Source organism: Oryzias latipes, chromosome 9, assembly GCF_053564925.1.
Source record: "Oryzias latipes strain Hd-rR chromosome 9, Olatipes_Hd-rR_3.1".
Taxonomy (NCBI): domain Eukaryota; kingdom Metazoa; phylum Chordata; class Actinopteri; order Beloniformes; family Adrianichthyidae; genus Oryzias; species Oryzias latipes.
The window spans coordinates 23,062,533-23,076,862 of NC_136245.1; the positions used below are offsets into that span (position 1 = coordinate 23,062,533).

Here is a 14,330-nt window from a genome sequence, read left to right on the forward strand (position 1 = left end):
AAGGTTTGTGGTTTTAAGTTCAATGTTCAGATCTTCAACACTTAGAGCAATGTATTGTATGAAGAATGTTGTAGGATTTTTGGTTAAAAATATAATATTTGCTTGTACAGCTATATATGCTGAGAAATACTTACTCATTTTAAAGTTGTAAGATGCTTTACAACTTGCTTAAGTAGATCACAACATTTTACAAACACTTTTTAAGGAATTGAACTGAAGCAGGTGTGTGTAAAGCACAGCACTTTTAGATACCAATCACCTATTTTTGTAGGTTTTGGTACTGTCGTCTTTTTTAAACTTTTAAGTTTTCTTTTTTTTTTTTTGTTTAAGTCAGCAGTTTTAGTCTTTCTATTAAGTTCATGATACCTGATTATTTTACTGTTCTTATACTTTTACGTCATTGTTTTTATATTCCTATGTCATTGATTTTTATACTTTTATGACATTGTTTTTTTATATATACTTTTTATGTCATTGTTCTTATACTTAACACACTTTTATTTCAGACTCAGATGTGGTCCATAGAAAAAGATACAAATACAGTATACATAATAAAAAGTAAAAAGATATAAATTAAAAAGAGTATAATCGCTGTATCCAGTGTTTCCTCAGGGCAGAAGTGTAGCGGCATGAGCTTCTTTTGGGATCAGTCAGAGACATGATAATTGAGTTCTTAGATTTGTCTAGGCGTTCCATAAGGCCGTATGTAAGCTTACGCAGTAGTGCTTCACTGGTGGGGATGTGAGCATCCACAAATAGCTGACTGGCTCTGTACCACCTTGGCACCTGTAGCAGAAGCCTAAAAGCATCATTATAGGCCACTAAGAATTTGCGGAATGTCCCACATCCATAGTTCCACCAAAGAGGGGCCGTATACAGAGGAGTGCAGTAAGCTCTGAACAGCGAACACTTCACTTGAAGAGAACACGTACTGAATTTTCTCATCAGCATGTTTGCCTGAGCATAGAGTTTACAGTACTGTCTCTGAATGTCTCTATCATCCCTCCAATCATCAGTAATGAAATGTCCAAGGTATTTGATAGATGAGGTTTGCTCCAGAGGCGTTCCACAAAGCTTAAAAACAGGAAAGTTTACATTTCTGTTTTTACTTGTTTGAGTGTTCTATTTTTATCCTTAAGTCTTTTATATGTTTTGTGTATTGTATGGCAAATTGACCTTGAGTTTTGAAGAAATGGTTGGACAGCCCCGCAGTCTGTAATAAAGTTTATTATTATTATTATTATTTGTGTAATGTATCATCTTTTTCTTAATCCATTAAAACAACCCATCCGAATTGCCCGAATAAAGGATTCTGAATACAAACATGGCAACGTCAACATTTTAGAGCTAGGCAAAACTGCGGCCTGGTTGCCAGAAGCAGTCCATCCTGGTCCGTTGATAGCGAATTCTAAAGTCATTGATCCCTTGTATTGTTCTGCTTTCAAGTCATGTCGGTAAGTTCCATGATCTAAAGACAACTGAGATATAGCCAAATCCAAGATATTTACTTTACTCTATTTTTGGTTATTTCGCAGTAGAGAAAAAATATCACTCCGAAGATGGCGGCCTGTGCTGTTACTGGTTAGCGTAGCCACAAGAAAACATACATAATGTTTTAAAACGGAACGATATGTCCACGAAGGTGCTTCCATTTGATGTAAAAAGTCGTCTTATCAGTTTATTACAGTATGCGAAACAAACTACAATGTATGTAATTAGAAATATACTAATTTGTTTCCAAAAAAAGCTTAACAACGCGGCCATAGGTCTACAATGAACGGTGGGACTAACCAACTAAGTTTATAATAAGCCAGTCCCGGCTCCTGGGCAGTTCCAATAAGGTGGCGATTGTTCTTATAGAACAAAGTAGTTAGATGTTAGTTGTAATGAGTTAAAGTATTTCTATTTTGTTTAAGTATAGTAAGAATAGAGATACTTACTGTGATCACATGATGATTCGATATTATTAGGCATCATGCTAAATATAATGATGCAAATTGCAAAACTGTTATTAAATCATCCACCATCTTTCGGATAGGGAAAAGCAACAAAAGTTACAATATTTAGCCATTGTAATAATAGTTGTACAGTACACAATAAACCTATTTTTTCTTATGTTATATTAACGTATAGAATTATGTATTGAATGAAATTAACATTGTTTGATTATGTTTTATAAGGTGGTCTTGCTGCTGACTTGAATTGACATTTCTCTATCTTTCAGGGAAGTGACAATGACTCTGTAGACATGGCAAGATCTGGATCTCCTGTTTACCACAGAAAAAAACACAGTATGGAGTCATCGAAATCTCCCAGAACCTCCAAACACCACCATTTAAAGTCTAAGTCACGCTCGCGCTCCAGGGACCGAAAAAGTAATTATTTTAAAAATTAGATTTACCGTAGAAATTTGCAACTTCATGTACTTGAAGTTATAAAGCAGTTAAATCTGGGTATATCAAAAATGTTTCCCCTTTTTTTCTTGTAGGGGACAGAAAACACAGACGAAGTCACAGCAGGAGCAAAGAGGTAAATAATACATTTATGTAAATTACTTTAAATGCTTATTCTGTGATTTTTTTTTTTTTTTTTTTTTTTTTTTTTTTTTTTTTTTTTTGAAAGCCATGATTTGTAAATTAGGTCAAGGTGAGTATTTGGACTTGCATGGAGGAGAAAAAAGTACACTCTTTTCTCATTTTCAAGCTTTAATGTTCCTAATGGATCAGGACAATGAAAAAGAATCTGACATAATCTGAGCTAGGTCTATCAGTTATCTCAGTCAACACTATATATAACTTAGTCATGTATTGAACAAAGCCAAAAGAAGGAATCAGTAGCTTAAAATGACATTACTTTCTTGGAAGGTAATGACATCTTGATTGACATGACGTTGATCAAAATGTTTTATTATTTAAACATCCGAACTTTGAACCCCTGTAAAAGCTGCAGATTTAAAAGCTTTGTGCGTGGAGTATTTGGGGGTTGGGTTGACACGGGAAGCAAACGTTGTAGCCAATTATTCTTGTTAACAAAACTTTCTCAAATTGTGGATAACATTTTTTTTACTTCCTGGCCTAAAAGTCTTTAGCAGAAATGCTCATAAATTACAACAATTTGATCAGAGGGATTGTTTTCAAAAACTAAATAATCACATTTTCCACTTAATGAATTACAATAACTACAAAGAAGAGGACTATTCCAACCCAAGAAATGTGTCAAAAAGAGTTTACTTTCTTTTTCACATGTCTGCAAAACATTAGACTAGAAAAATAAAGGACAGGAGAGAAAAAGTTGGCAATTGTTCACATGAAAAGCCATCTTAACGTTCAGATGTCTCAAGGAAAAAAATGTCCTTGGATCTCTGTCTTTGTTTCTAACCATATGAAATGGTGAAGAAGTAGGGTTTTTTTTTGTTAAATCATGTGTTTAGATCATATGATAACATTTCTACACTAAATCATACTCAGCGTGCTATTGCACGAAGAGACTGAACAGCGGACCCTGCTGACATAGCAAAATAATATGCCTACTACGGGGACAGGTAACTATCTGCCATTCAAACTCCTATTTGTCACACATTATTGGTACAATACTGTTTTAATTCTTTGATCTCTTTCAGCTAGGAATGGACAATCTTTAAGTTGTAGTAACAACCAAAGTCTAAATGATCAAATTTGGATGTCTAGTCCTTAATTGATGGTGTTTGGCTACTCTGAATATACTCTGAATATACTCGATAATCGGAACTCAAAATTTGCATTATTTATATCAAATTTAGTTAAGATTTTCCCCCCAGAAAATGTTTCATGAATTTGGAAATTGTTTTTATGAAAAGTATTTCATCTCAAACTGCAAAATGTCAACACTTGTGCTGCTGACTGCTTTGTGATTTTTATTTAGATGGGTTTTAAGTTGGGGTTTTTGTTTGTTTGTTTTTTAGGTCAAATTTTTGACATACCTTTCAATGTAAGCCATGGTACTAACTCTTTTTGTTGCACTATTTTCCTGAAAGAGACAACTTCTTCTTAAAACAGGCACGAAAACGGGATTCTGACAAACCATCAAAGTCGCACAGAAAAACAGGGGAGCAGCAAGACCAAGACAGACTTGGTCCAGCGGAGAATGGAGACGAGCGATCCAGGCGCAAGGAGAGGAGATCTTCGAGGGGTCGAAGCTTGTCCAGATCACATTCAAGAGAGAGGTTGGTCGGCCTAAAAACTTGGTTTTTAACTCACAAACCAGAAGAAAACATTTTAGATTAAACTAATACAACTGGGGTTTTTTTTGGTTTGTTTTTTCACTTTTACAATCATTACTGAAGTTTTTCTTATGAATTATTTTGATTTTTAGGCGACACCACAGCAAAAGTAGAGACAAAAGGCGGTCTCGATCACGCAGCCGCGACAGAAAGAAGAAGGCCAGGTCTCGCTCAGGCTCAAAGACCAAACATCATCGTCACAGCAGAAGTCGCAGCAGGAGTAGGTGAGTTCATCAGCAGAGACACAATGACACAAGATTCTTTTCAGTGTATACTTTATAAACATTCTCATTGTTCAGAAGGCTTTCATGTTATTTTAGTAGTTAGTAGTTGGTGATGGACCCTAATTGGGCTTTTTCTCCCCGTCTGTTTTCCTCTCACAACGTGACTGCTTGGATGTGTTTATGCATCTTTGGGTTTCCATTTCTGAAAATAACACCTTTTCTGTGTTTTAATTACGCTGCTCTAATCTTTTAATTACGCTGCTCTAATCAGTCTTTTTTTTTTCTGTCACAACCCTCGGGCAGCTTCTACAGCAAGCTTGGTAGAAAAAAAAAAGCTTGTAAGATCCCAAATCTACCTTGATGGAGATCCGCCTGAACCCTATTTTAGATTTGACTTCCAGCGTTTCTTGCTTTGGTGGCAGAGTGTCTGTGCTAAGACTGGAAAGGAGTGGGTTTAAATTTACAGTTATCATACCAGAGATGTACCAATGCCTCCCTGCTTGACACTCAGCAGTAGCAGCTGGATTGGAGGGTTAAACCACCAAATGATTCTCAGGTGTGGCTGCAGCTCATCACTCCCTCAAGGGATGAGTCAAAACTCTGAGAACACATTTTCCACACTCTAAGGTGTAAAAACCTGTTTTGTGCAGAAGGTGGAATGTCTGGTGGCTTCTTCACGTCAGTGTCCTCTACTGCTCTCAACAGAAAAGACGATGTTGATTTAAATGGAGAAAGCAACTTTCCTGTTAATAATTCAGAATTCGAATCATATCTTTTTAGGGAACGCAAGAAGAAGATTGAGAAAGTTATCAGAAAGAGCCGCAGCAGGTCGGTTAGCCCAATAATTTTCCGTGGTCGAAACACAGCTATGGATGCACAAGAGGCCCTCGCCAGAAGGTAAAGCAGCAGTAACCTTTAAAGTGTTCTTCTACCTAATTAAATGTTCTCTGTATATTTAACCAACACATCAATTGCTGCCAAGCAGAATTGAACTTTTAACTATATGAAATCCTCTTTTCTTGAAATATATATTTCAGACTAGAAAGAGCTAAAAAGCTACAGGAGCAGAAGGAGAAAGAAATATTTGAAAAGCAGCAGCAACAACAGGAAATTTCTACAGGTAAGAGCTAACTGACTGCAAACATGTATCTGATCTATCTGGATAAACTCTGGTGCTAATTGAGCTTCTTTTCCCCTGTAGCAGCTCCTGTTGCAGCCACTTCAAACCCTGCTCTCAATGTGGCTGCCCTCCTGGCTTCTGGGACACAAGTCACGCCTCAGATTGCCATGGCGGCACAGATGGCAGCGCTTCAAGCCAAAACTCTTGCAGAGACTGGTATTGCTGTGCCCACCTATTACAACCCCTCTGCTGTAAACCCAATGAAGTTTGCAGAGCAGGAGAAAAAGAGGAAAATGCTGTGGCAGGGAAAGAAAGAGGGGGTAGGTTTATCTATTGTACACGTGGTAACGGCAAAACAAATGAGTTATTTTTAGCTTTTAATAATGAGTATTTGGTTTTATTTTTCTAGGACAAGTCCCAAACAGCTGAGCTGTGGGAGAAGCTAAACTTTGGAAACAAGGACCAAAACGTCAAATTTCGGAAACTAATGGGTATCAAGGTTCGAGTGTTGCTTAATTTCCCAATGTTATAACTTCAAACGAACCTTTCCAGGAAACATTTCAAAATTCAAATCCGTTTCCCCCCCTTTTTTCTTCCGCAGGGAGATGATGAAGCAGAAGCCTCTAAACCGATCAACGAGGAAGGCCTAAAAACTCTTCAGAAACAGGAGGAGATGTTCCGAAATCTTGACGTCCAGTACGAGATGGCCCGTTCCCAGACACACACCCAGCGGGGAATGGGCCTCGGCTTCACGTCTTCGTTCTCTCGTGGAATGGATTCAGTTTAGTGCCTGTGATGCTCATCGCCAATCATTCGATCGTACGAAACTACCAAGTCATCAATAGCCCTCAAGCTTGCACGGAAGTCGCTTCAAATTTGTAATTTATTTATAGACAAAGGTCTCACATATTGTAACGTTATATTGTAAATAGCAATACACTGATTTCATCTCAGTGTGTGTATGTACATCTTTGGAAAAGGATGCATCATGTTGACTTGTTGATGCTGAATATACATTTGTTTTCAATGTTGTGGTAACTTTTTTTAAAACCCAATATGTACATTATGTTGTGACTGAGTGGACACCAAATACACCCGTTTAGAAAGAGGCATTGAAGGTTACCGTAGCACTGGAATTTCTCAGCTTTGGAAAAGACTCAAATGTCTCTTAAATTGCCTTGAGATGATTAATGCATACAATGACCTTTTTTTCTGAAATGTTTCTGAATTAAATGGTTTTGTGTTAGGAGAATGTGTCATTTTGTTTTTGCACATTTATAAAACTTATTTAAATTTATAGTTGGTTTTAAGAAAATCTGCTGCAGAATCGAAGGATTGTGCAAATCTACATTTTATTGCCAGCTACTTCATTAGAAAACATCAAATTTCTTTCAAACATGTTAATAGTTAACACTGTTACAAACTTATAAATAATAAAAATATAATGAAAAAATGTTTGAACAGAGGCAAGGTGAAGACTGAACTTATAAAGACAATTTTACTAAAGTTAATTATTACTATCCCAAATGTAATTGTCTTTATTATACTACTAAAATCTTTATTTTTAAAGTCCTTATACATGCTAGTATTTATCATATATTCTTGTATTGTGCCCATAACGTATACTTGGAACTGTTTTTAACCTTACACTTTTTTTTTTTAAACTCCAAAATATATGAAAGTTTTTGCTTTGCACACGGCACAGATACAAAATCCTCTATGGTAATAAAATCTTTTTGGAGGTTTGCTTCCTTAAATTCTAAATGTTAATGTTATAAACTTTTTTCATCTGACTTTGATAAAGTGATGTCTCTTCTTTATGTTATTCCAAAATGTTCTGGGATTTCATTTAACTGCAAGGTAAACCCAAAAAGATAAACTAAACATGAGTAACGTTCCTTTAGTGTTTCCTCAAAACACTTCAGTCAGAAAGCTGCCATTGCAAGGCACTAACCAGAAATGTGGGGTTCAATGTCTTGCCCAAGGACACTTGGAAATTTGAGCTTGGACATTTAGATCAGACACAACCACTCTACCTCTGAGTCACAGCTACCCCAACTTCTTAAGTGTGGTCAGACACATCAACACAGCCCATATGTTTTAATAAATCCATACATTTGTAATGTAAAAAAATGTGCATAATACACATGTCCACAGAGCCAAATACTTCATATTATGTTACTGAATAAATCCAGAATATTACAGTGAGTTATGTGTATTCATGCCTCTAAAAGTCCTCATTTACGTAGCCCATGACCTGACATGGGTAAAATAATAAATGTCTCGTTCCCACCACGCATCGCACATATCCCATAATGCATCCCGACCAATCACTGTGTACCTGTGGTGCATTCAAATACAACAGGATAAATGATAGGCTACGATGTAAAGTGACTGCTAAAGAGTATGTTAATAAAAGACAAGGCCCGCCAGCTGCACGAAGGCCGGCATGACAAGCAAAAGAGTTCCACATTGGGCCTGAGCTCGTAGGAGCTGTGTCCAGTATGGCAAAGCAGCAACCTTGGGCATCCTAAATCTTACGAAATTTACTTATTTTCATCTAGACCATAATAAATCGATCAGTTTTGTTTTTAGTTTTCCCCTCTGGAACGAATGTGGGTCCCAGAGACACGGAGGTAGCGGCAGAAAGTGGCTTTTTGCAGCAGGATGGAGTGCATATGTGAATGAATCCAGACGTCACATGGAGACCTAATTACCGATGCTTTTATGCTTTTTAAATTAAATAAATTTGATCTCTAAACATCATCCGTGTCTTCCATGCAATGTAATGAGACACACTGACAGAAATGTGAAGGTATCTGCTGTAAATCCAAATATTGCTTACATCTGTGTTTGTTTATGAATGACTTATGATGTGAATAATTATTTTGTTCACACAAATTAATTAATTAATTAATGCGTGGGAACGAGATATTATTTCGTGGGAACAAGATATTAATTTGTGGGAACAAGATATTTATTATTTTACCCGTGTCAGGTCACGGGCACAGTACTTATTTGCATATTAAGCTTGAATAAAGCACATGTGCAACGCCGGTTATGAGGTTACGGTTAGCAAACTCCAGGATAAGGAGCAAAATTGGAAATTCACTGTGCCTTTTTTCTAGGGTTGACTCCTCACATAAACCCATCCAATGAAGCAGCAGAGTTTGCATTGCTTCAGGAAACAGTTCCTTGGCCAGCTCCTCAGGAGGCGGCAGATCACTTATTCTTTCTATATGCTGAACCTTAAAGCCCTCCACTCTGTGACTAATGCTGCTGTTGGCTGCATGAAACTGCTCCCCAAGCCAACGGCCTATAGAGGTAAGCAGGTAACTTGAATATGCAGAGTCCTTTGTCCAGTCTTTAGCCTTGAGCAGGGCTAAAATAGTAACAGCTGCATCCTTTTCTTCTAGAGTCCCTTTCATGTACCGAGCAATGCTCTCCACAAGGAGCAAGATGGTGTTGAGTTGTTCTGCACAGCTTTGGGATGGAGACAAAAGCTGTTCTTCCAAGCTGCGCAACTTTTGTCTGAGTGTTGACACAAGTAACTGTCTTCTTTCATTGTGGATACCGGCTCCTGAAGAACAATAGTCGTGATCTGCCGAAGTATCAACTGTTTGGGTGCCACATGCAACTGTCATTTCTCTGTCAGTCTGACAAAGTGAGGGTTTGTGTTTTGATGGCATATCCGAAATGCTGAGAGGCGCTGATGAGTCGTGCTGCACATTCAGGTGGTAATAGGGTTTTAATGGGCTGTCACTGATATGTGATTTCCAAATATCCTACAAAGAAAACACCATTAGATAATTTTTCAAAGTACAAGCAAATATACAGAACACCATTAACCTTGTGCCTCCCCTAATTTCTTTAAATTTAGCTTCTAATAAGTCTAAATATCTTGACTGGGCCAGCTACTTGCCTGGTCCCCTTTTTTCCAAATGTCTCGAATTTTTTTTGAAGAAGATACCATATATTTTATCACAAAGCAAAAACGGTTTGAGGAAATTTGAATGGCTATTGCTGAAACCAACTTGGACTACTTCTACCAACACTGTAGAAGCACATTTAAGGAGAAAAGATGTGTTAAGAGTCTCCACAATCTGCACATACTTGTAAGTTGTCCAACACGGCAAGCTGGTCTTGCTTGCTGTACATTTCAAATGCAACTCGAAAAAGCCCCTGAATGCTGTAAAACCACAGACTGTTATCTGCAGTAGACACCTTCAATCCCTGAAACCTAAAAGCTGCAACAAACATTAAAGAAAACCTTAGGATCTGGTTATGTCTTGCATTAATGTAGACATTTGATATACTTTTTACCTGAGGAGAATTTTATTTTTGTGGCAAGTTCTTTCTTGGAAAACTTGGCATGGTACCTTGGGTGGTTCTCTACTCGGGTGTCAGTGTTGGAGAGGATATCAGCACCCAAAAAGAGTGGAATCATCACTGCACTCTGAAACAAGGAAAGGTAATGAGCCTCAGCAAAGCACAGTGTGGGCCACATTTCTTTGGTTCTGCTAAAGTGGGGACTACAACTAAGGCCGGACGTGATCTAACAAATAACATCTGGAGAACTTTATTTTGAAGGGAGGCACTAAGCTGTTACAATTACACTAAAATTAAGCGAATAATTCTCAGCCACTCACCTGGTTGGAGCATTCTGTTAGTCTAAACGATGCTAAATCTACCAAGTAAATAAAACGAAATTTCCTAGAGCCCACCTCTCGATGTGGTAAAGACAAGCAACTTTCCATTGTCACCCAGTTTTACTGACATGCGACACGGAGAGATCGGGAAAATCCTTTGAAATCAAACAAAATACAAACTACTTCCTCCCACGTGACACGAGAAGAGCCAATCAGTGCCGAGACATGTTCCTCTGACCTCATAACGTAGCTTTGCGTGGCACGGGCGTCAAAAAAATGGCGGAGGTAGATTTTGGCGACAGCGAACTGTTCGAACAACTTGATGACAATGCACCGTGTCTCCCGCAGCACATTCACTTCACCGACAATGATGAAGACGTGCAGACGACCCAGCTTCGAAGCAGACTGGAGGAGTGCGAAGACACCATTGAGAGGCTCACCGAGGAGAATATCCTTGTCACTTTGATTGAATTAGCACTGTTAGCATGTTTGCTAACGTCTTTACAGCAAGTCTCCTATATTTGAAACCAAAACTGAACATAAAATGAACACAGTAAATGGACTGCGATATGTATATTTTCTTAACCGTTGATCCACATAAAATGTTACGTCGGAAATTAAACATCCTGACGCGGCCAAGGTAATGAACGCTCGACTGGTGATCATGTTTGATGAAAATCAAGCTAAAATTTGCTGAATCAGTCGTTTTTGTTTTGCTCCAATTTTACAGTGGCATCACAGTCGAAGATGTAAACATTGACGGGCCACTGCTTCAGATCCTTTATACAAATAACATCATTTCAAAGTAAGTTATGTTTTTCTCCACTTAGATTTTTTTTTCAAACAACAAAACTTTAATTTACTTTGATGCAAATAAAATGGAAATAAACGTTTTTTCTTCTCCTTTTTAAACTCCTTTAATTTGTTTTTCCCTACAAGGCAATGTCGTCAAGAAATTGAAGACTGCGTTTGTAAGATGATTTCAAAGCATCAGATCCCAGGCAATGAAAAGTCATCTTTGTATCACACAAAGCCACAGGTATTATTTAGGAAAAACTATTAACATTCCACACATAAGCTGTTGGTACTTGATTATATACTCTGTCTCTACAACCACTTAAAGAATTCAGCTTTTTCACTGGAAGAAGACCCACAGAAAAGTTCTGCCAGCAGTGTGAAAACAACAACAGAGGCCTTTAAAGTGAGTATAAATGTAATTGCTTTTTTGTAAAAAAACAAACAAACAACTATGTGATTAAAATTAATTAACTGACGAATGAAAAGGACGATGATATATTTATTTTATTGTGATATGTCCCTTTTTTAGGTGGTTGGAAGTGTTTTATATTTCACTTCTTTCAGTGTGGACAAACTTGGCCAACCTATTGTGAACGACAACCCCCAGCTGACTGACGGATGGGATGTTCCTACGTATCTTTCAATTGGATAAATTAAAAATTTCCAAATGCGTTCGTTTTTTTATAACTATTAAAGAATAGATTTTAGTTTTTAAATCAAAACAAATTTGAAGTAAAATATCACAAAAACTTCCTGAATTATGCAAAGTTACCAACAGGTTTTCAACCAAGTAATTGGCACTGATGGGCTGGAAATAGAAATGAAAGACAAAAGGTAAGTAGAAAAAAAATTATAATAATAATAATAATTTTAAACCTTTATTTGGTTATAAAATTCCAACTTCCTTTGTTTACTTGTTCTGTGGCTTATTTTACAGTTTCTATAATAATCTATTATTTCATCTTTTTAAGATCCAAGTCTATGTGTTTTAACTGTGGCTCCAGCGCTCATCAACTAAGAGACTGTCCCAAGGTACCACTTCTGATTTGTAAATATGAAATTTATTTATGTAACTGAAACATGCAAAATATTGAAATTTGTTACCTCTCTAGCCCAAAGATTTTGCAGCCATTAGTGAAAGAAGAAAGGAGTTTAATCAGAGCAATAACCAGGCCATGCAGACTAACCAGCGATACCATGCAGATGAAGTAGAGGAGCGATTCGCCAAATACAAGCCTGGAGTCATGAGGCAGGATTTTCTGACAAACAAAGTTTTACTAACAGAGTTAGAAGAAATCTTGATCATAATAGTTTTTTATGTTTCTTTATTTTTCACCAGTGAGGAGCTATTGTCAGCACTTGGAATTGACAACAACAGTCTTCCTCCTCTGATTTACCGCATGAGGCAGCTTGGATACCCACCAGGGTGGCTTAAAGAGGCAGAGATGGAAAACTCTGGTTTATCTCTGTATGATGGAAACGGTACTTTATGTCTTAATAATATTTGTAATGCTTTTTCTATCAGAAATTATCTGCAAGTTTACAGGCTTTTGATGTCACAAGTTTGAACTCTGTTTTTCAGTTTCAGCTGAGACCAGTGGAAAAGACCAAATTCTCTCTTATGATGTTTCCAAACTGGTGGATTTCCCAGGTTTCAATGTACCTGCACCACACCGAATGAGAGATGTATGTTTTAATCTATTACATATGTGCATTATATATGTTTTCATTATAAGTTGGTTTAAAAAAAAGGAATGAAATCATTCTTCTTCTGTGTTATAGGAGTTCAAGCAGTACGGTTCAATTCCAATGCAGAATGTCCACATGAAGACTAATTATGCAGCTTACCTGTCCAATAGCTTTCCTGTGGTACTGTAATCATGACATTATTGCTGATGAGAAAATCATACTTCACAATTCTTCCTAGGCCATGTAGTCATGTTGATTCTCATTTGTGTCTGCCATCAGCCTGATGCCACCTGCAACAAAAGGCAGCAACAATTTGATTCATCTCCTCAGCAGAGGAAGAAAAGAAAAAGTAGTCCAAATCGCACTTTGGACAGCTCAGACATGGACATTGAATCAGGTATGACATTATCTGTCAATATAAATCATTCACAATAATGAAAATCACTTTCAAGCTTAGGGGAATTTTGTTACTTTTCACAGACCCTGAAGAGCCTTACCATCATCCTGGTGACTTTCAGTTTCAAACTCCATTGCCTCCTGGTTCTCCTTGCTTCAGTACACCCCCTCCTTTACCCCAGGGCACTCCCCCTGCTACACCTACTCCCCCTCCTCTTCCTAAGGGTACACCTCCACCAACACCAACCAACGGGTCACCAGCTCTGCGAGGCAAGAAGTGGACAGCAAGGGAAGGGACAGAGGAGGGCATGGAGGATGAACTGACTCTGGAGGAACTGGAGGAGCAACAGAGAATCATCTGGGCTGCTCTAGAAAATGCTGACACCGCCACCAACAGTGACTGTGAAACACCTGCCTTTGGAACACCTGCACCCAATTCCCCTAATGTCTCCACCCCTAGTCACACAGCCACAGAGACGGGAGAAGTTGAGGTAGCAGTTGGTCCACCAGGAGCTACAGAGTCTTCCCATAGCAGTGAATTTGAAGATGAACCAGGAGTTCAAAAGATTTCCACCCAAAAGTTGGAATCCATCAAATCTGAGAATGCAGGTCCTGAAAGCCCAGAGCCTTTGAAATCTCGAGCTGATTCTCCCCAAGGTCCTGGTTCAGTGAAATCCCAGGAGGACAGTCTCCAAAGTCCTGGTCCAGTGAAATCCCAGGAGGACAGTCCCCAAAGTCCCGGTCCAGTGAAATCCCAGGAGGACAGTCTCCAAAGTCCTGGTCCAGTGAAATCCCAGGAGGACAGTCCCCAAAGTCCTGGTCCAGTGAAATCCCAGGAGGACAGTCCCCAAAGTCCCGGTCCAGTGAAGTCCCAGGAGGACAGTCCCCAAAGTCCTGATCCAGCTTTAACTCCTATGGAAGATGGTGCTTCAGCTAAGCATGTGGAGAAAGTAGCAAAAGTACCCCACAGGAGCAAATTTGCATCTGGTATTGTTCCATTTGAAGATACACCTGAGTTCACTGAACTAGCTGAAGCTACAGGAACTTACCTTAAGATTAGGGACTTGCTTAAAAGTTCCCCAAGAAGTTTGATAAAGAAAAAATAAGTTTCCATTAAGATCCAAGTGTGCTGACTTTTTTTTTAATATTAAAGTTTCTTTTATTTTTTTGAATTTTTGTTTTATTTTATTTTATAT

At 38.1% G+C, this 14,330-nt stretch overlaps 3 protein-coding genes across 4 annotated transcripts; 2 read left to right on the forward strand and 1 right to left on the reverse strand.

Annotated features, from left to right (window-relative positions):
• The first annotated feature begins 1,313 nt into the window (after positions 1–1,313).
• Positions 1,314–6,854, forward strand: rsrc2 (arginine/serine-rich coiled-coil 2). 2 transcript variants are annotated; one of them, XM_004072352.5, is made up of 10 exons: positions 1,314–1,454; positions 2,225–2,375; positions 2,489–2,529; positions 4,035–4,201; positions 4,351–4,482; positions 5,263–5,379; positions 5,520–5,602; positions 5,684–5,922; positions 6,012–6,101; positions 6,204–6,854. In XM_004072352.5, exons 1-10 carry the CDS (start codon positions 1,449–1,451, stop codon positions 6,387–6,389), a joined length of 1,212 nt encoding a protein of 403 aa, XP_004072400.1. In that variant the 5' UTR covers positions 1,314–1,448; the 3' UTR covers positions 6,390–6,854. The 2 variants fall into 2 exon arrangements, with proteins under 2 accessions (XP_004072400.1, XP_011477421.1); XM_011479119.4 differs by having other exon boundaries at positions 5,687–5,922.
• An 833-nt stretch (positions 6,855–7,687) lies between these two features.
• si:ch211-110p13.9 (uncharacterized) lies at positions 7,688–10,398 on the reverse strand. The gene is made up of 4 exons (XM_011479111.3): positions 10,252–10,398; positions 9,926–10,058; positions 9,716–9,849; positions 7,688–9,387 (listed from the first exon to the last, which is right to left on the reverse strand). Exons 1-4 carry the CDS (start codon positions 10,357–10,359, stop codon positions 8,617–8,619), a joined length of 1,146 nt encoding a protein of 381 aa, XP_011477413.1. The 5' UTR covers positions 10,360–10,398; the 3' UTR covers positions 7,688–8,616.
• Positions 10,399–10,527: 129 nt separating this feature from the next.
• Positions 10,528–14,306, forward strand: zcchc8 (zinc finger, CCHC domain containing 8). The gene is made up of 14 exons (XM_004072578.5): positions 10,528–10,699; positions 10,849–10,891; positions 10,982–11,056; positions 11,191–11,290; positions 11,375–11,452; positions 11,579–11,682; positions 11,818–11,883; positions 12,021–12,081; positions 12,162–12,298; positions 12,389–12,531; positions 12,632–12,735; positions 12,832–12,918; positions 13,018–13,135; positions 13,219–14,306. The coding sequence occupies exons 1-14, from the start codon at positions 10,528–10,530 to the stop codon at positions 14,238–14,240; spliced, it is 2,310 nt and encodes a 769-aa protein (XP_004072626.1). The 3' UTR covers positions 14,241–14,306.
• The last annotated feature ends 24 nt before the right edge of the window (positions 14,307–14,330 follow it).

Excerpts from the sequence above, each read along its gene's own strand:
- zcchc8 (XM_004072578.5), top strand. The coding sequence starts at position 10,528 with ATGGCGGAGGTAGATTTTGGCGACAGCGAACTGTTCGAACAACTTGAT. Across the intron at positions 10,700-10,848 it reads TGAGAGGCTCACCGAGGAGA|ATAAAATGTTACGTCGGAAA; the intron begins ATATCCTTGTCA and ends CCGTTGATCCAC. Across the intron at positions 11,453-11,578 it reads CAACAACAGAGGCCTTTAAA|GTGGTTGGAAGTGTTTTATA; the intron begins GTGAGTATAAAT and ends TCCCTTTTTTAG.
- si:ch211-110p13.9 (XM_011479111.3), bottom strand. The coding sequence starts at position 10,359 with ATGGAAAGTTGCTTGTCTTTACCACATCGAGAGGTGGGCTCTAGGAAA. Across the intron at positions 10,059-10,251 it reads TAACAGAATGCTCCAACCAG|AGTGCAGTGATGATTCCACT; the intron begins GTGAGTGGCTGA and ends TCCTTGTTTCAG. Across the intron at positions 9,388-9,715 it reads CCGTGTTGGACAACTTACAA|GATATTTGGAAATCACATAT; the intron begins GTATGTGCAGAT and ends TTTTCTTTGTAG.
- rsrc2 (XM_004072352.5), top strand. Across the intron at positions 4,483-5,262 it reads AGAAGTCGCAGCAGGAGTAG|GGAACGCAAGAAGAAGATTG; the intron begins GTGAGTTCATCA and ends ATATCTTTTTAG. Across the intron at positions 6,102-6,203 it reads GGAAACTAATGGGTATCAAG|GGAGATGATGAAGCAGAAGC; the intron begins GTTCGAGTGTTG and ends TTTCTTCCGCAG.